The sequence below is a fragment of the Gymnoscopelus braueri genome (assembly GCF_963280865.1).
Source record: "Gymnoscopelus braueri genome assembly, chromosome: 8".
NCBI lineage: Eukaryota > Metazoa > Chordata > Actinopteri > Myctophiformes > Myctophidae > Gymnoscopelus > Gymnoscopelus braueri.
The window spans coordinates 14022470-14039387 of record NC_137609.1 but is presented as its reverse complement, the minus strand read 5'-3'; the positions used below and the strand labels follow the sequence as shown (position 1 = coordinate 14039387).

The window sequence follows — 16918 nt, the reverse complement described above, 5'->3', positions numbered from 1 at the left end:
AAAATTGTGGCACTGCCTCTTTAAAGATCCACTGCTATATTTAGCAATTTGGAAATACACAATGAGGGTTGAAGGCATCTTTAGGCTTTTCCCATAATAATGTTAACCCATTAATGTAGGGGAAAGGCTGACAGGAGACTAGTCCAATCAGCGATCTCTGCCAGAGTTTTAATCTGTTTAGACTGAACTAAACAGACAGGCCACTTATCTCTCCTCTTCTTCACTCTTTGCATGGAGCCTCTGACAGTAAAAGATATAAGATAGACAAGATAACCTATTATTTATCCCTGTGGTGTCGTGGCAGCAACAGTAGTAAGCGTAAAACACAGAAGAGAACAGGTTACAGCAGGTATAGCCTAGGTATATCTGAGTGAAATGTGCGACAGGGCTCAGTTCAGTTGACCTGGCTGTGGAAGATGCCCTGACTCCCTAGTCTGTTTTTTTACGCATTTGATACTGCAGTATTACAGTTGAGTGTAACAGGTTGTGGCTTGGGTGGTTCGTTCTTTAGTACCTCCTGAGGATGCAGGGGCTCATGATGAATTTCTTCTGCGGCTGTATGGGATACCAACATTGTTTGACCCTTTTCACCAGGGGCGTGGTATGTGCGGCCCACAGACTGTACACAATAATGGATGTAGTGACCGTAACGTCCCATCAGATTGTCCAAATGTCATGCAGGATAGATATATCATTATGGTGTGGCTCTGTAGGCTTGCCATCTACATCTGCCATCAGTATTGCACACACACACACACACACACACACACACACACACACACACACACACACACACACACACACACACACACACACACACACACACACACACGATATCTCACCAATTGGACTATTACATCATGATATTTTTTTCAATTTTCTTTTAGCTTTGTTTTTAATGAAAACATATAATGAAAACTGGAAAAAGTAATTGAAAAAACATATGCATTTGAAGGACAATATCACTCACCATGAACCAGGGATGTCTATCACTCAACACAAAATCATTATTAGGCCCTCATTTATTTAAATATGTTTGGAATTTAGTAGAAATTTACCTTACCTATACGCCTCAATATTAGAAGTTTTCCAGCTGGTACAATAGTGTCATCAATTGAAAATACAATCTGCAATGATACATATTATAGGCCTATTAATTAAACAAATATTACTTTTATTCAATAAGTATTTTCCTATAGGCCTACAAATTGTTGGCTATTTTTACTGTTCTTCTTTCATTTTTTTTGCAATTGCACAAGATCCTTTTAATAAGTAATCTATGTCGTCATGGAGTAATAAGTCAGTCAGATCAGTGTGTCTTCCTATTGTAGAACTCCACTGAAGTTTGTTGATAATCAACTCGGACTCAAAAAACCACACCCACTCAAGCCGTTATCGCATAACAACGACGCTTTAAAAAGCCCAGGCAGGTGACCATGACTGACTCACTGCACACACGCACACACTCACTACATACACACTTCACGCGTTTAAAGTGATTCCAACACGCCCACTTGTCCAGTCACTTACGAGCAGCGGTTGCAGTGCAGCATCATATGGAAATGGCAGACCAAATGGAAAGTCAAAAGAGAAGAGTCAGGAGCACGGACGAATTAATATGTAAGTGTTTCGATCATCACCTATTAACCCCTATGTTAAGTTTAATTTACCTATATGTATTTATATCTGTATGGTTTGGAACGGAAAGTTACAGCTGCATATGTGTTGAAATTGTCAAGTCCATGGGGCTATAGCTACTTGTTGGTTGAGGATCAAGGAATTGTTTAGGCTACTGGTGGACAGTTAGGTAGCCCTGATACATGACTGTCATATCATGACAGTCATGGATGAACTTACACCTGGTGTTTGCATTTTCTCCCTTTTTGGTCCGTACATCTACATAAACGTTCAGATTTCAAATATAAAGTTCTTACCCCATGGTTAGGGATGTTACAATTAAGTACGGGCCTTCAGAAGTACCCGTATCTTCCGTATTGTTCAATGAAAAGCATTTTAATCGCATTGGTGGCCATTTTCTCCGTATTTTCGCCATATGCTGTCAAATACGCGACTCCATCGGTTGTGAGGTGTACTGCACTCTGATACATTATAACTCTATGAGAAAATGGTAAGCACGAGGTAAGCACTTTATTGTTTACCTCGTGTTTGAAATCTGAACGTTTATGTAGATGTACGGGCCAAAAATTGAGAAAGTGCAAACACCAGGTTGAAGTTCATCCATGACGGTCGTGACAGACGACCGTCGTGTGATCCATGGTTAGTCAACAGGCTAAACTCGTTGGTTGAGGATCAAGGAATATTTTTTCTATCTTTTACTGGCAGTTCTGTCATGTGACGGCTTACTCATCCTATGTACATGTGTGGACCTTACGGTACGTTTTAACAGCGGGCGACTCTCGGGCGATCGCCGGCGACATCGTCCAAAAGATAAAGAAAGTCTATGAGAGCCGGCGACTACTGGCGATAGGGCGAAGTGGGCGGGGGGGCGATGAAAAGATGGATTTTCTTTATCTTTTGGACGATGTCGCCGGCGATCGCCCGAGAGTCGCCCGCTGTTAAAACGTACTGTTAGACTAAATGTGTGGACTGGATGATTATGCTGAAGCCGTAGACTCTAGCGGCGCCGTATTTGTATGGTTTGTAACGGAAAGCTACAGCAAAATATTTGTTGAAATCGATATCTCTAGTGCTCTAGTTTCCCAAACAGTGGGTCGCGGACACATTTTTATGGGTCTTTTTGTTTTAATTATTATTATTTAAAAAATAAATCATGAATTAAAAACAAATTCAATGATATTTAATACAAATAAAAAAAATCTAAGAAATGTCATATATTAGAAAACAAATGTTTAAGAAGTAGTGAAAAAAGGCCGATCTACAAGGTCACAACATGTTGCAAGCTTAATTGTAGATCAGCTATTTTCACTAGCTTGGGTCCTGGTCAGACATCAAATTTCTCTTTTGGGTCTCAAGCTAAAGTGTGTGTGTGTGTGTGTGTGTGTGTGTGTGTGTGTGTGTGTGTGTGTGTGTGTGTGTGTGTGTGTGTGTGTGTGTGTGTGTGTTGCGGCGATGCATGATTACTGTGTAATTACATGATACAGCAGCTGGACAGGAGTAAATGCCTTACACAAAGGCTGTTTTTGTCTGGTGTGTGAACATTCATTTTATGGTGCATGTTTTCATGTGCTAATGGGTAACAGTAGCCTATTTCCTCCAGATATTTATTTTCTTATTTAACCAACCGGTTGGACAGGGTCATGTGGGAAGAGCCCATAGGTAGTAGCCTATACAGCCTATGCTATATTTAACTATGCTATAATTAGTATAGTTACTATCGTTACTGTATAGTTACTTTACTATAGTTGCTATACTACAGTTACTAATAGTAACTATAGTATAGTAACTTACTAACAAAACAGTGTTATAAAGCATTATGAATATTAGTTGGTATAAGTTTATAGTTATTTTAAGTGCATTATAAGTAGCCTATAGTATGTTTATAACACATTATATGGGATCCAAAAATTAATCTTAGCCCACATATCCCCACCCAACACAACAGTGGTCCTCAGGTTGATTCCTAGTCAGGTTGATGGTCCCTTTGGCTAAACATGAATTATCCTTTGTAGATTTGGAGAAATTGTCTCCTTATTAGTGTGGTTGCCCTAACAGGGCAACCAGACTATAGTAATCCTCGCACTTTATTCCGTATTATAGATAAACAATATTTCAAATCGCATCACAGCCCACAGTTTATTTTTCCCAATTTAGTGCCATATGTCAAAATGACCGGCCTCACCGGGAATAGTGTGCTTGTATTTTGCTAAGAGATTGGTTGCATAGTTTTATTGATATTGATTTATTAGTGCATTAAATTTCCCCATCCACTTTAATGAAAAAGTGAAAAAACTCAAATTCAAGTATTTCTTTCTCAGAAACCGTAAGAGCTAGAGTTACCAGATTTGGAGGGGAGGTTCATAATTTAGTGCGAAATTATTGAAAAAATAATTACACTAATCGGCCACATGGGGGCGCTATAACAGCCCCCTTTACGTTTTGGCCTATAACTCTTGAACCGTAGGTCGTAAAATCAAAATGTCTTTTTCCCTAGATTCCTTGGGTCATGACGCAACTCCCCATATAGGCCACGCCCATTTGCGTCAGGATAGATTTTCCGCCATTTTGAATTTTCTTCAAAACACACTTTTAGCTCCTCCTCCCATATATTTTGTCCAAATTTCACAAAAATCGGTACACATGATCTCTGGACCCATGCGATGGGTATTTATGCGACAGAATTTTGATAGTCCATACCGTTCGTCCGTAAATGGCTTCCAAAGTTAGCGGGAGGGGCCCGTTTTACAAAAAAGCCCACAAATCACGAACAAAACGTCCAGTCAATCCCAAATTTGAATCACATGTCAAGTGTGGATTACTCAACAAATCCCCAAAATAATTTCCACTTTGATCCATAGGGGGCGCCACAAATGCGCTAAATGTAACCGTTTGATGCAAAAACCATATGTTGGGGGGACCAATCCTCTCAAAATGAAACGCAAGTGATCTCAGGAGTTGCGTGACAATGTAATTGGCGCAGCCTCCGACGGTATTCCTCCCAGCGTATTCCTCGAGTCCCGGCGGCAGCGAACCGCGACTCGCGTCGGCGCAACCACACTCTGCAATTGCCCTGAATTGCGACGCGTCTAGTTTGAGTTTAGAATTCAGTTTCCTTCCATACATTTTTGTAAAAGCAGACAGTGCAACTTTTCATATTCATAGTTTGATTAGGCCTATCTTGTTTTGGAGCTCTGTACGTTTCCATATATAAATGATTCATTTGCTAACCTAAAACTTGGCAAGGTTTTAGTTTGCTAGTAGCTACACAGCTCTAATGTGTCCCATTCAAACTTGCCTTGTTTAAGTAGTGATTAAGTTGACAAAGGCAGCTCACAACATAAACTGATAATAGTTAATGTGTGGTTAACTGCCATGGGAGATATGGAGCAGCAGAAATAAAGTATCAACTGTTTGTTTGATTATGTTGAATACTCAGGTTACAATTTTAAGAAAATAATTATTTATTTATTTTGGATACTATATAATTAATATCACAGCAAGTATTTCCTGAAATAGCCTATTAAAAAGTTAGAGAACCTGCCTGATCCTATTAACATGTAACCTACAAAAACTCATTCACAAAAAAAAAATCACACCCTGTGTGAAGTGGGCGGTGTCTTGCTAGCTAATCACAATACTGAATGGAGTCAACCAATCATGTACAAAAAATAAATACATTTATTGAAACACTCTTTATGATGGAAGAAACCATAACTTTAAAAAAACAAAATTATAGTTTTTTTTAAAGTTATGGTTTCTTATATAGGGCTATGCACATGTGTCATGTGACACTGGCCAATCACAGTCCTGAATAGACTGTGATTGGCCAATCACGGTGCAGGGTTTGTTTTACAAATATCCAAACCTCACTTGTACATTTTTGGCCAATCACAGCGCAGGATTTGTTGTACAAATATCCAAACCTCACTTATAGGGGCGGTTTCACCGCCCAAAAAGTGTGAGAATCCATCCAATATTAAAGTATGACAAATTTCACATTTGTTTGGATTGGACCACAACAGTAATACTCGTCATAATGACTGGATGGGAATTTTTCAGACCAGACCGACAGACCCATGACCAAAAGAGATGACATAGACCCATTGTATTGTTACTATGCTGTGACTGTGAGCTAGCAATTGTGTGTTGTTCACAGTATCAAATTGACACACGCTTGCAACACAGATGCATGTGTAATGAATGGCTCACCTTGAGCAGGTTAAAAAAATCATAGTATTCCAATGCAAAATACACATTGGCAGTGTTGGGGAGTAGAACTACATGCAATTAAACTATTAAGTTTAACTACATTTGGCAGTATCTTGCTGGTAGTTAAACTACATTCATATTTGCATAGTGATTCAAGTAGTTAAATTACTATTTTTTTTACTATTACTCATTTTGCCATTTTTATCTACAGCAGTTTGCCTGAAACTACAAAATGCATGTGTCATAATATGATCTTTTGTTTTTACCATTGCTTCTCTACTGCAACCGAACCCCCCTTAATAACCAGCTCACTCCCTTTTTTCCATTCTGACCGCTGTGAAAGCATTTCCAGGCAATGTATCCATCTGACAGTTACCACAACAACATAATCTATTTTGTTTTGCCCATTACGTAAGCTGGAAAAAGCATTTCCTCTCTGAGGACGTGAGCAGTGGACAACAAAAACATCCTTTAGTCCCCTAGCATCCAAATTACAAATACTAAAGTAAAGTACAGATACTTAAGTACAGTACTCAAGTAAAAATACTTCGACACTGTGTCCACCATTGAACATTCCACTGCACATAGGCCTACACGTATGAGCATTACTCTTTTACTTTACTGCTCTTATCAGGAGAAATTATGCCTTGCTGTCTTGTAATGAACCTTTCTAGGGTGCCACCTGCAAACCTCCATCCATTTTACATGCCTGAAAATGCAGAGCATATTTGACATTTGGCAATGTTCATGAAACGGTATCCAATTGGAGTCACATGCTTTCATTTCATGCTTTACATTCAAAGAATAGACACTTAATAGAGATCTTGCAAAAGTGGCATAAAAAAACAGAGAGAGGTCAACTAGGTGCTCAATGGAGATCAAAGTTGAGTTAAAAACTTGGATTGGTGCTTCTACATATTCTAGGTGAACCATTCAACGCGAACCAAAACTTGAAAAAGAGGAAAAGATCTGAGTACTCAAAAAATAACAGAGGAGAGGGCATAACATCAAGGTACTTTAATCATGTCTAAAATGTTTTAAAAGCCAACATGTTTGGCCCATAACTGGTCTTCATCAGGGCAAGTATGAGACTGACAAACAAACACGGGTCTATACATAATGTCAGAACACGTGAGAGATGCAGAAGCACCGTTCATAAATCACCATTAGTATGCTTAACACACCTGAAACTACACACGTGGTGTCTGAGCACCACACTAATAGGAACATGAGAATAATGCAGGAACAACGTTGGAACAATCAATTAAATAACATATGAACCACTTAAACCACATATGGGTAACCGGAGTCCCTCAGAGCTCAATACTAGTGTATTTTCAGTTTTCCATTATTGTGGGGAATGATTTTGCTGAAAATAGCCAATCGACAAGCTCACAATGTGCGTTGTGATCTTGTCGATCTGCTATTTTCAGCTAAAGCTTTCCCCACAATACCGATGCTGGGTGGTTAAGGATTGCACGTGAGTGCGTGGCTATATTCAGAAGAGAAAGAAAAAATGCATACAAATATATAAAGCAGAATAGCAGCAAAATAAACAAAATTACAGAGAATATGGTATAAATGTAAAAAAAATGAAACATAGAAAAGGACCAAAATATATAGTGTACAGCTGCAAAAAAAAAAAATGAAAGAAACACATAAAGTCGATATCATCATTTAGACCCGGACGACTGAGTGCGTCCAGGGAGTGGCTCCAATAAGTTTTCCGTTGATTTAATTTCCTAAGCCGATCTCCACCTCTGGTTAAGGATTTGATGTGTTCAATGCCTAAATGCGTAAAGGAGTGTCATCATTACTATTGTGAACATCCTTAAAATGCCTGGCTAGGCTATAGATGGGTTTCCTGTTTGTAAACATGAGAGGATGATGCGCGCGCAGTGGAGGGATGAGCCTATAGAGGGCGCTATTACCCGCAGCAGCTCTGGCCATTGTACATTCATAAAAGAAATGGTCTTCACCGGGTTTAATTAAAGTAGATTAAATTATGCAGTTTGTAATATCTTCTTTACTCAATAAAATCACACCCTGTGTGAAGTGGGCGGTGTATTCCTAGCTAACTACAATACTGAAAGGAGTCAAATCTATGCTTTGTCACAATTCCATCTTTAACCTTTTCTAATATATGCTTTGATCTTAAAGAGCCACTTCTAAGAAGACTTTCTATTTTCTTCTCAATATCGGTTTTCCCTTTTCTCATTTCAGCCATAGTGATCTTTGACTTCTACTTTACTGTTCTCACGAAATGGACAGTATCTAAGTAATATACTAGTGTTACATCACAGTGGTTTTAGATTAGTTTCGTCATATGTATCACTAGCCAATCACAATGTGTCTTGCTAGCTAATCACAATACTGAATGGAGTCGATCAATCATATACAAAGTAAAAATAAATACATTTATTGAAACACTCTTTATGATGGACAAAACCATAACTTGAAAAAAACAAATGTATGTTTTTTTTCAAGTTATGGTTGCTTATATAGGGCTATGCACATGTGTCATGTGACACTGGCCAATCACAGTCCTGAATAGATTGTTATTGGCCAATCACAGCGCAGGATAATTGTACAAATTTCCTGGGCCCAGATCACAGCGCAGGAAAATGTACATTTTTCCAAATCTCACTTATAGGGGCGGTTTCACCGCCCAAAAAATGATTTGTCGGAAGTTGGATCTGTTTGTATATAATAGCAGCATTATGCCTATTATGCCTATAATAGCAGCATTATGCCTATCTAAACCCCAAACAAAACAACAGAGTGAAGGGCGCTTCCGGTTCGCTCTACCCCAAGCATGCGCAGATTGCGCACTCTGCTCTGTGATGACGTCGCGCGGAAACCCATCTATAGGATAGGGTAATCCAGGTTGTTGGTACGGATAGCGTATGTGCTCTGCAAGGCGATCCCTAAGACGTGTTTTGTTCTCCCCACATAGAACACACCAGAACAAGTGCAGGTTAATCTGTTTTGCGGGTTTTAAAATACATAAACGTTTTCGTCTGTTCTACATTGGAACAATGTGGTTATTTCATACATTTATATGATCCAATGGGACTCTTAAGCCAAGATTCCTTTTTAGAAGGAGATAGGTACTAGGTAGTTACTGTATGTACTAGTTTGTCCCTCAATGAGGGAGCTCCGCCATTTGTATGCGCATGCTGCTGTAACGCTGTTAATATGGTTATTATAATCAGAGCCCCCTGATTATATCTATAAATGTACTGAAACTTTTTTTTTGTATCCATTTGAGGTTTGTCACTATGTACCACTACACTATTGATTTGTCAGGCCACACAGGCACATAGGGATTTTAGAAGTCTTCCCTCCCAACTTTGTTTTCTCTTTTCTCTCCTTTTCCTCCATCTAGCTGAGCAGGCCGGATCAGGATTGGGATGCATTGGCTGGGTAATAGTTAGCCTCACTGGCCTCTTTACTCTGTTATTGTTCCCCATCACCATCTGGTTTTGTTTCAAGGTGAGTCAGTTCATTGTGCGTTTTAGGCTTTAATTGTGATGCCATTAATTGACTGCTGGCATCATTTGTTTCTGAAATCTGATCTTTAGTATTGACTGTCCACACAATAGTGTGGACAGTCAACCACAGTCAACCACAGTCAACCACATTTGCAAGTGGTTGCTGTGGTAATGACATAACGATATAGGCTTTCTTTAGTAAAGCTTATACTCTGTCTTACGACAGTGTCACTCGCTGAAAAGCAGCTATACAAGCTCACAACTCGACAAGTCTGTAGATCAGATATTTTCAGAGAGTGACACAGTCCTACAACAATCAGGCTTCAGTCTCCGAGCATCCAGAGATTCCAGACTGAGACTAATCAGATTTTTGTCGCATTTCAAACCACCTAGGGATGTGGTTCAAATCTGATGCAAAACTCAGTTTCCATGTGTGTTTTATTTCTATTCATATTTGATTAACCCAAACTGGATAGGCCAAAAGTCTGATTTGGGCTGCCAATCTGAATATAGCACTAGAGCAGGGGAACCCTTAATTCCCACCACTCTTCTATTTGGTTATAGCGTAATAATGGGCGTGCAGTCATGTGTCCCAGAGGTCCAAGACAGACTATGTATGGTTTCCATTCCAACCAAGTTACAATATATAGAAGGTGGTTTGAGTAAATAGTGCTGCTTCAACCATAGAGGCAGGGTGGAACTAATTACTGAAATCAGTGTGTGAGGAGTTTTCTTTTTTAGAACACTTCACACAAAAAGTAAGAGGTAAGAAATAACCTTTTGCTGGTAAGAACGCAAAAGATCAGAGGTAAATATTTTGCCCTCTAGGGCACATGACTGGACACCATTGCCAGGTTGTACTGCAATGTTCCCTCAACATTTTCATCAGTCTGAACAAACAGTCAAACCCTCTGAGCGTAACTCGAGCAACTGCTGAGCAACATCTGACGTACACACTGGGTAAACTGTGGTCACCTTGGCAGCACCTGTCCAACCCTTAGATCATATCAGAAGTTATGGCTTATTCAAAGAATCTAATCTAAGTAAGTAATTGCAGTTGGATTACTTTTACTTAATTGTAGTGTCAATTGTTGTCTACATAAAGAGCAAAAGCAATAAATATGAGACAACAAAATAACAATGCGTTGACATACTGACATACTGACATTGAAACATGTCTAAGGTTAGCCCTGGCTGAGAAGTGACAGGCATTATGATGAATAGAAGACAGTCCAACAGCAAATGTTTATGTAGGCGCATACTGTAGGTACCAAGGTACAGCATGTATGCATGTAGGCCTATATGATGTGTGCATTTGGACATTTGTACACTCTCAGAGTTAAATCAACACTGGCTTTTGACCATGTAGATTGGGGTCCAGGGATGAAAATCATATCAAATGCAGATCAGTGGCCTAATTTCTGTCAAATTGGGGATCCTTGAAATTAAAAAGGTTGAGAATCACTGGGTTAAAATGTAGTTAATTCACAGAAAATGCAATAACGTAATCATGTAAACAGAGCTTGGTTTTTAGAATAGCCTATATTGTGTGCTAAAATAATATATCGAATAACATGCATCTGAATGTAAACATTCAGATGAGCTAGACTTTTTTTCTCGGCTGAAAACGCAGGGGCGCTCGCCTGGTAGCGCTTCCAGGCGCCCTAATTGAAAATATTTGAGCCTCAGCAGACAGAGGAAAGCACCTCGCTTGCATGCGCAAGCACAAGGTAAATGCCCAGCGCAACGCCAAGCTGCTGGAGTTTCCAAAAACGTGGCGCTCCCGTTATAAACAATTAAAAACATGAGCTGCGCTCAGGAAAATAACATCTTGTTGGACACAGGGCCTAAGGGGTCAAGGTGCGCTACATAGATTTGTTCTGCGCGGCACATTCCAGAGCCGTGTCCATGCGCACACGGGTGCACGTTAGAGGGAACATTTGCATGTATACTAAAGCAGATGTGTTTGTGTCTCTAAAAGTTTAAACCTTGTTAAATCTTGAATCTCTGTATTACAGATTGTGCAGGAGTATGAGCGTGCTGTCATTTTCAGACTGGGACGCATCACAGACAGGAAGGCTAAAGGACCAGGTAATAATATGAATAATAATAATATGAATAATAAGAGTCTTTATCAGAATTTACAGTGAGGTGTAAAAATAAATTGATTTAAAAATAGCAAAACAAATAAAGATATGAAGCCAAGGAAACCACACAACATTCAAATTTGGGAAAACACAAAAATAAATTGAAAAAAACTTTTATTTATGAATTTTAGCAGATGCATAGAGCAACAACAGTGCTACAAAGTAACTAGTATAGCAGGTGTCTATATGTCAAAATAGCATAAACAAGCAAACAACAGCAACAGCATACGTCTATCTAGTTAAAATATTAAAATATTGAATCAAAGCAAACGGTCCGGGGTGCACACAAAAGCACCCCGAAATGACCCCAGAAGTGTTTTAAAGTGAAATACCCCTTTAACTTTAGTCTTGAACTTAAACCCTTGTACTGCCTGAGGATTTTAGCCTGCTAAATCAGAAGACAGAGAGATCATGTGATATACAGTATCTCTTTAGTGTTTCAATGTAATCTATGTGAACATGTAGTTATATATAGTTTTTATTATTCCTTATTACAGCAAAACAAATCAGGACAAGATCATTTGAAATTGAACTTTTTAAACAGATACATACACAGAGATGGTTTATCTATGACTTTATCCAGTTAAATAGCTAGTGAACAAAGTAAGGGATAAACAGGATATAGAATTGTAAGAATTAATTGATGATTCATATTAATTTTGTTCTTTTTCCCGGTGATGTTTTCAGGTCTTTTCTTTATCCTGCCTTGCATTGATTCCATTGTTAAAGTGGATCTGAGAACTGTCTCATTCGACATCCCTCCACAGGAGGTACAGTATGGTCAATACACACAACACACTGTGCAGGCAAATTGGAATGCTAATTTGACCCTATGTACTTCATCATACAATGAATCGTGAAAATAGCCATGCTTGAATAGGCTATTTGCAATTTTTTAGGGGGAATGTCATTATATGACAATATAATGACATGGCCAAAATAAGGATTAGATGCCAGGGTGAAAATGGTTGTATTGTACAAAGTGTACAAATGGATAAGGGTCAATTTGAACACTTTCTGGTTTAAAGCCCTCCAGGGTTTACTCTGTGCCAAACTGCACAGCAAGTATATTGTTTCTACAAAATCTGTAGATTCTGCTCTGACTACAGACCAGAATTTAGGATTTCTTACAGATTAGATTATTTACACTGAATATATTTAGCGATTTATCATGTAAAATGTGCTATTCAAAACATCACTAAAATGTGAATGCTTTTCTTTGTTATAGTACTTTTAATAAGATTATACATTATTTGACTACATAGTATAATATAATGTGTCTCTTTTGGGTCTTGAGCTGAAAAGGTTTGGGAACACCTGCTGTAGATTGATCAACTCAGACTCACACCTTCATCTCATGTGGTCCCACCCTAGATCCTGACCAAGGACTCTGTCACCGTAAGTGTGGACGGAGTGGTGTACTTCCGGGTCAGTGACCCCATCTCCTCCGTGGCCAACGTGGCCAACGCAGACTTCTCCACGCGTCTGCTTGCTCAGACCACCCTCAGAAACACCCTGGGAACAAAGAACCTGGCCGAGCTCCTGTCTGACCGCGAGGGCATCTCTCACAGCATGCAGGTACAGAGCCCGACCCGTATATCGGTTTGGCCGACACATCGGTCATTATTTGAGTTTTTTTTAACATTTTAGAAACTTGTGCATAATGATGATATGCCCAAAATAGGGATGCCAGGTTGAATGTTGTTAATAAAATATATGTTTTTCAAATTGACTAGAAAATGTTTTTGGCAAAATATCGGTCAAAACATCAGTATTCGTTTGGCTTAGACTCCCCGGCATCGGTCGGGCCAAACCAAAAGATCTGGCATCGGTCGGACTTAAACCACCGACCTAAAGCCTGACCTCAGATCTGGAAGTTAGGGTAGGTTATTTGCCTGACCAGTGTAAAACGTTGGAACCAGAACCCAAAAAACTTCTTTGCATAATTGATGCCACTGGAAGGAACTGTGATTGTAATGCATTGTCAGATTACCGTACACAAAAAAATAATGTTGTTGCTGTAAGCAGTGTAGGATATTTCTAAAATGGTATTTATTTCTCATATTCAAAACGACCGTATATAAATTATGAATCAGCCCTCTCACAAACAGTCTCCAGTGACACCAGTTATCTTTTGTTTAATTGGTGGACATAACCATTTCACTACATTTGTATCACCATCACAACATCAAAAGTTCACATCTAAATTACTCTTTTAATACGTTTTTATTCTATATGTTGGACATTGTTAGCAGTCTGGTAGAGTACAGTATGCCTGCCACACCAACATTTCACTTCACATACTTGTATGATCATGTGACAAATAAAACCTTTTGATGTTGATGTTGATCTGCTTTGACCTGTCACCCACATATTTACTGCCTTTAATAGTCGAAAAGTCCAAAGTTTATTTTTTATAGTCTATGGTTTCTACATAGGCCGTGCACTGCATAACACCATAACACTGCCCTCTGCTGGACAATGCTGTCATTTGCATCTCTGTGATTTGAGCCTCTACACAGGGTGTATAGTAGAAAGCAGGATTAGAAAGTGTACCACTCCCATAATCGGCTGCACTGACGAAGGTCCTGCGACCGAAACGTTTGCTGCTTTGCACCTTTCACAGTTTGAGCACAGAGCACTTTATGAGCATGATAAAATAAAAACAATATTGTCTTAGTCTCTGTCTAATCCTTAAAAGTTTTTGTGGAGTGCGAGTCTTTTTCTGCCAGTTTTCCAATCCCATAATCGCCATATTAATGTGATATATATTGTACAATATTGCAGCCATATAACACATGCCACCTCCTCATTCATACCCTTGTGAGAAAGGTCTGAAAGTGAAAACATTATCGTCACCTCATTCGGATATTTTAACTTTTTACTTTCCAAAAACGTATTGAGGAAATATCATGGTTAAAATAATTTAAGTGGACCACTACTGGATCGCCTTGATCATTCTTTTGTGTTCACTTATTCTTTGTTTTAAGGTAGGTTGATGTCTTTCCAACATGTCAGGCCACATGGACATTTGAGCTCATGTATCACATGGCTGTCTCGGAATCCATAATGAATTAATAATTTCTTTCCATGTTCAATCAAAAATGCCTTTAAGTTTTCCCCACGTGTGGGGAATATTGGGAATTGGCTTATATTTTGGAAGAAAATTCAGAAGAAAACAAACAAGTTCACAGTGAACAGGTTTGAGTTTATACTATCCCACCTTGCTTGACCCGATTCTCTATATAGATTAGAATGCATGTGTTGTGGAACCGATAACATGTGGAAATGCCACATCTGGCTTGATCAAGTCAGACTTCCAAGTTTAAGTTCAAGAGGTTTTGAGCCATCTTTCTGGAATGCACCCCTGGTGCAAGCCACCCAACACATCTTTATTACAGTATACCCAAGCTGTCTTTTTTATTTTCAAAGCAAAGTGGAAAGTCCTCAACATTTTTGCTTTAATGCATGATTCTTGCTCTCTTGTGCAGACAACCCTTGATGAGGCTACAGATGATTGGGGCATCAAGGTGGAGCGCGTGGAGATCAAAGATGTGAAGCTGCCCCATCAGCTTCAGAGAGCAATGGCTGCTGAGGCTGAGGCTACAAGAGAGGCTAGGGCTAAGGTAAGCACACACACATGCATGCACGTGCACATGTACATACTGTACGCACGCGCAGACACACACAGGCACAGCATACAGCATACAGTACAGTATATGCCAACAGCAAAGAATTCCGCACATGCCAACCACCAAGGAATAAGAATTTGTTTCTAACAGTTTTAAAAAATGTAAATGCCCATGATGATACTGTAGGGACGCCAGGTTGAAACTTAAAGTGGTTAAGAAGCAACATCATTCATTATATGATTCATTGTGATTCTTTCATACATTTTGTAAGAGTGGCGTCGACATTTTCAAATAATTGGATATCTCATTTCATAGTGGACTTCTCTCATTGACATAAAGGAAGCCCACATGGCCTTGTCACCCAAATGAAAAGGAAAAACAGCGCCCTCTGCTGTTTTTGACTATCTCAGTTGGAAAACGCAGAGCAGAATCTGTTCTTGAGAGATTACCCAAAGCCTAATTTATGCTCCGTCGTGCACTGAGAACGCCCTGAAAATAGCCGACCTACAAGCTCACAAGGCGTCAAGTGGTTGACAATTAAGTATGACTCTGGCTTAATTGTCTCTTCCTCCGTCTTTGCGTAGGTGATTGCGGCCGAGGGGGAGATGAACGCGTCCCGCGCCCTGAAGGAGGCCTCCCTGGTGATCTCCGAGTCTCCGTCTGGCCTGCAGCTTCGCTACCTGCAGACCCTCAGCACCATCGCCGCCGAGAAGAACTCCACCATCATTTTCCCCTTGCCCATGGATGTCATAAGTCACTTTATGAAGAAGTGAAGATGATCCACTTGCCCCTGGTCCTGCGGACTCATTAGCCATGATGACCCTCTCAAAATTGCGGATTCTCTACAGCAGTGATTCTCAAACTTTTTTTCTATATCAATGACCCCCATTTTGATATGTATTAGCAGATCATAACAAGCTCACAATGAGTCGCGTTGCGAGGCATTCTGAGCTTGAAGAGGTCTGGTGTAGACGGAAAAAAACGCTCCAAGTGCAATTGTAACTCAGGTCCATTTGACTAAGAATAGAGGGTTTAAGTGGTTAAAAGGCTACAATTGAACTCTGGTTGGTCTGAGGAACTTTTAGTTTAATTACTGCTTGATAATGTAAAAAAGAATATCAGTCATGATCAATATATCAATATTTGGCCTTGTTTTAAGAGATGATTATATTTTGACCAATTGTTACATTATGGCAGTTATTACATTGTCAGATTAGTCGGGTCACGATGTGATACAAGTAAATCATATCCAACTCAAAGCTCTGGATGTGAGTGCATGGCTCAATCTGCACAACATATTCTATTTATCATGATGTCATTATTATCCTTATTGTGCATAATGTTTAAAATTATTTATTCATCACATGCTGTAATATAAATTGTTCTGATTATTTTTTCTAATGATGTATTTTAATATTCTATTAAATGAAAATCAAAATTGTCTTGTGCTCAATGATTATATCAATGCAGAGTGCACTATACAGGAATTTTCATGAAATAGTATGACATGTTGGCTTTTGAGGGATGTGTAATCTCCGTTTCAAACCGCTTTTTGAGAAACTAATTGAAAACTTTATAGCCATAATAGTTTTAATGTAACAGTCCAAAGTGAGAACAGCAAATGTACTTGATAAAAAGAAATAAAAAAAAGTCTGGGCTGATTAAAACTCCTATAGTTGTCTGAAACCAAGAAATTAATATGAGAAAAACTATATTCATTTTAATTACTTTACTTAGGCCAAAGAAACTTCTCTGTTTGCTTTCGTGTAAATCTGGGTGCAGACTACAGAGTAAAGAT

At 39.1% G+C, this 16918-nt stretch overlaps 1 protein-coding gene across 1 annotated transcript; it reads left to right on the top strand.

Moving 5' to 3' along the window:
* The first annotated feature begins 1460 nt into the window (after positions 1-1460).
* stoml3b (stomatin (EPB72)-like 3b) lies at positions 1461-16561 on the top strand. The gene is made up of 7 exons (XM_080435696.1): positions 1461-1620; positions 9236-9342; positions 11360-11432; positions 12176-12258; positions 12863-13066; positions 14980-15114; positions 15705-16561. The coding sequence occupies exons 1-7, from the start codon at positions 1557-1559 to the stop codon at positions 15891-15893; spliced, it is 855 nt and encodes a 284-aa protein (XP_080291822.1). The 5' UTR covers positions 1461-1556; the 3' UTR covers positions 15894-16561.
* Positions 16562-16918: the final 357 nt, after the last annotated feature.

Bases quoted from the DNA above. Each gene is read 5' to 3' on its own strand.
- stoml3b (XM_080435696.1), top strand. From the start codon at position 1,557: ATGGAAATGGCAGACCAAATGGAAAGTCAAAAGAGAAGAGTCAGGAGC. The intron at 9,343-11,359 runs GTGAGTCAGTTC...TCTGTATTACAG, and splicing joins CCATCTGGTTTTGTTTCAAG to ATTGTGCAGGAGTATGAGCG. The intron at 13,067-14,979 runs GTACAGAGCCCG...TCTCTTGTGCAG, and splicing joins GCATCTCTCACAGCATGCAG to ACAACCCTTGATGAGGCTAC.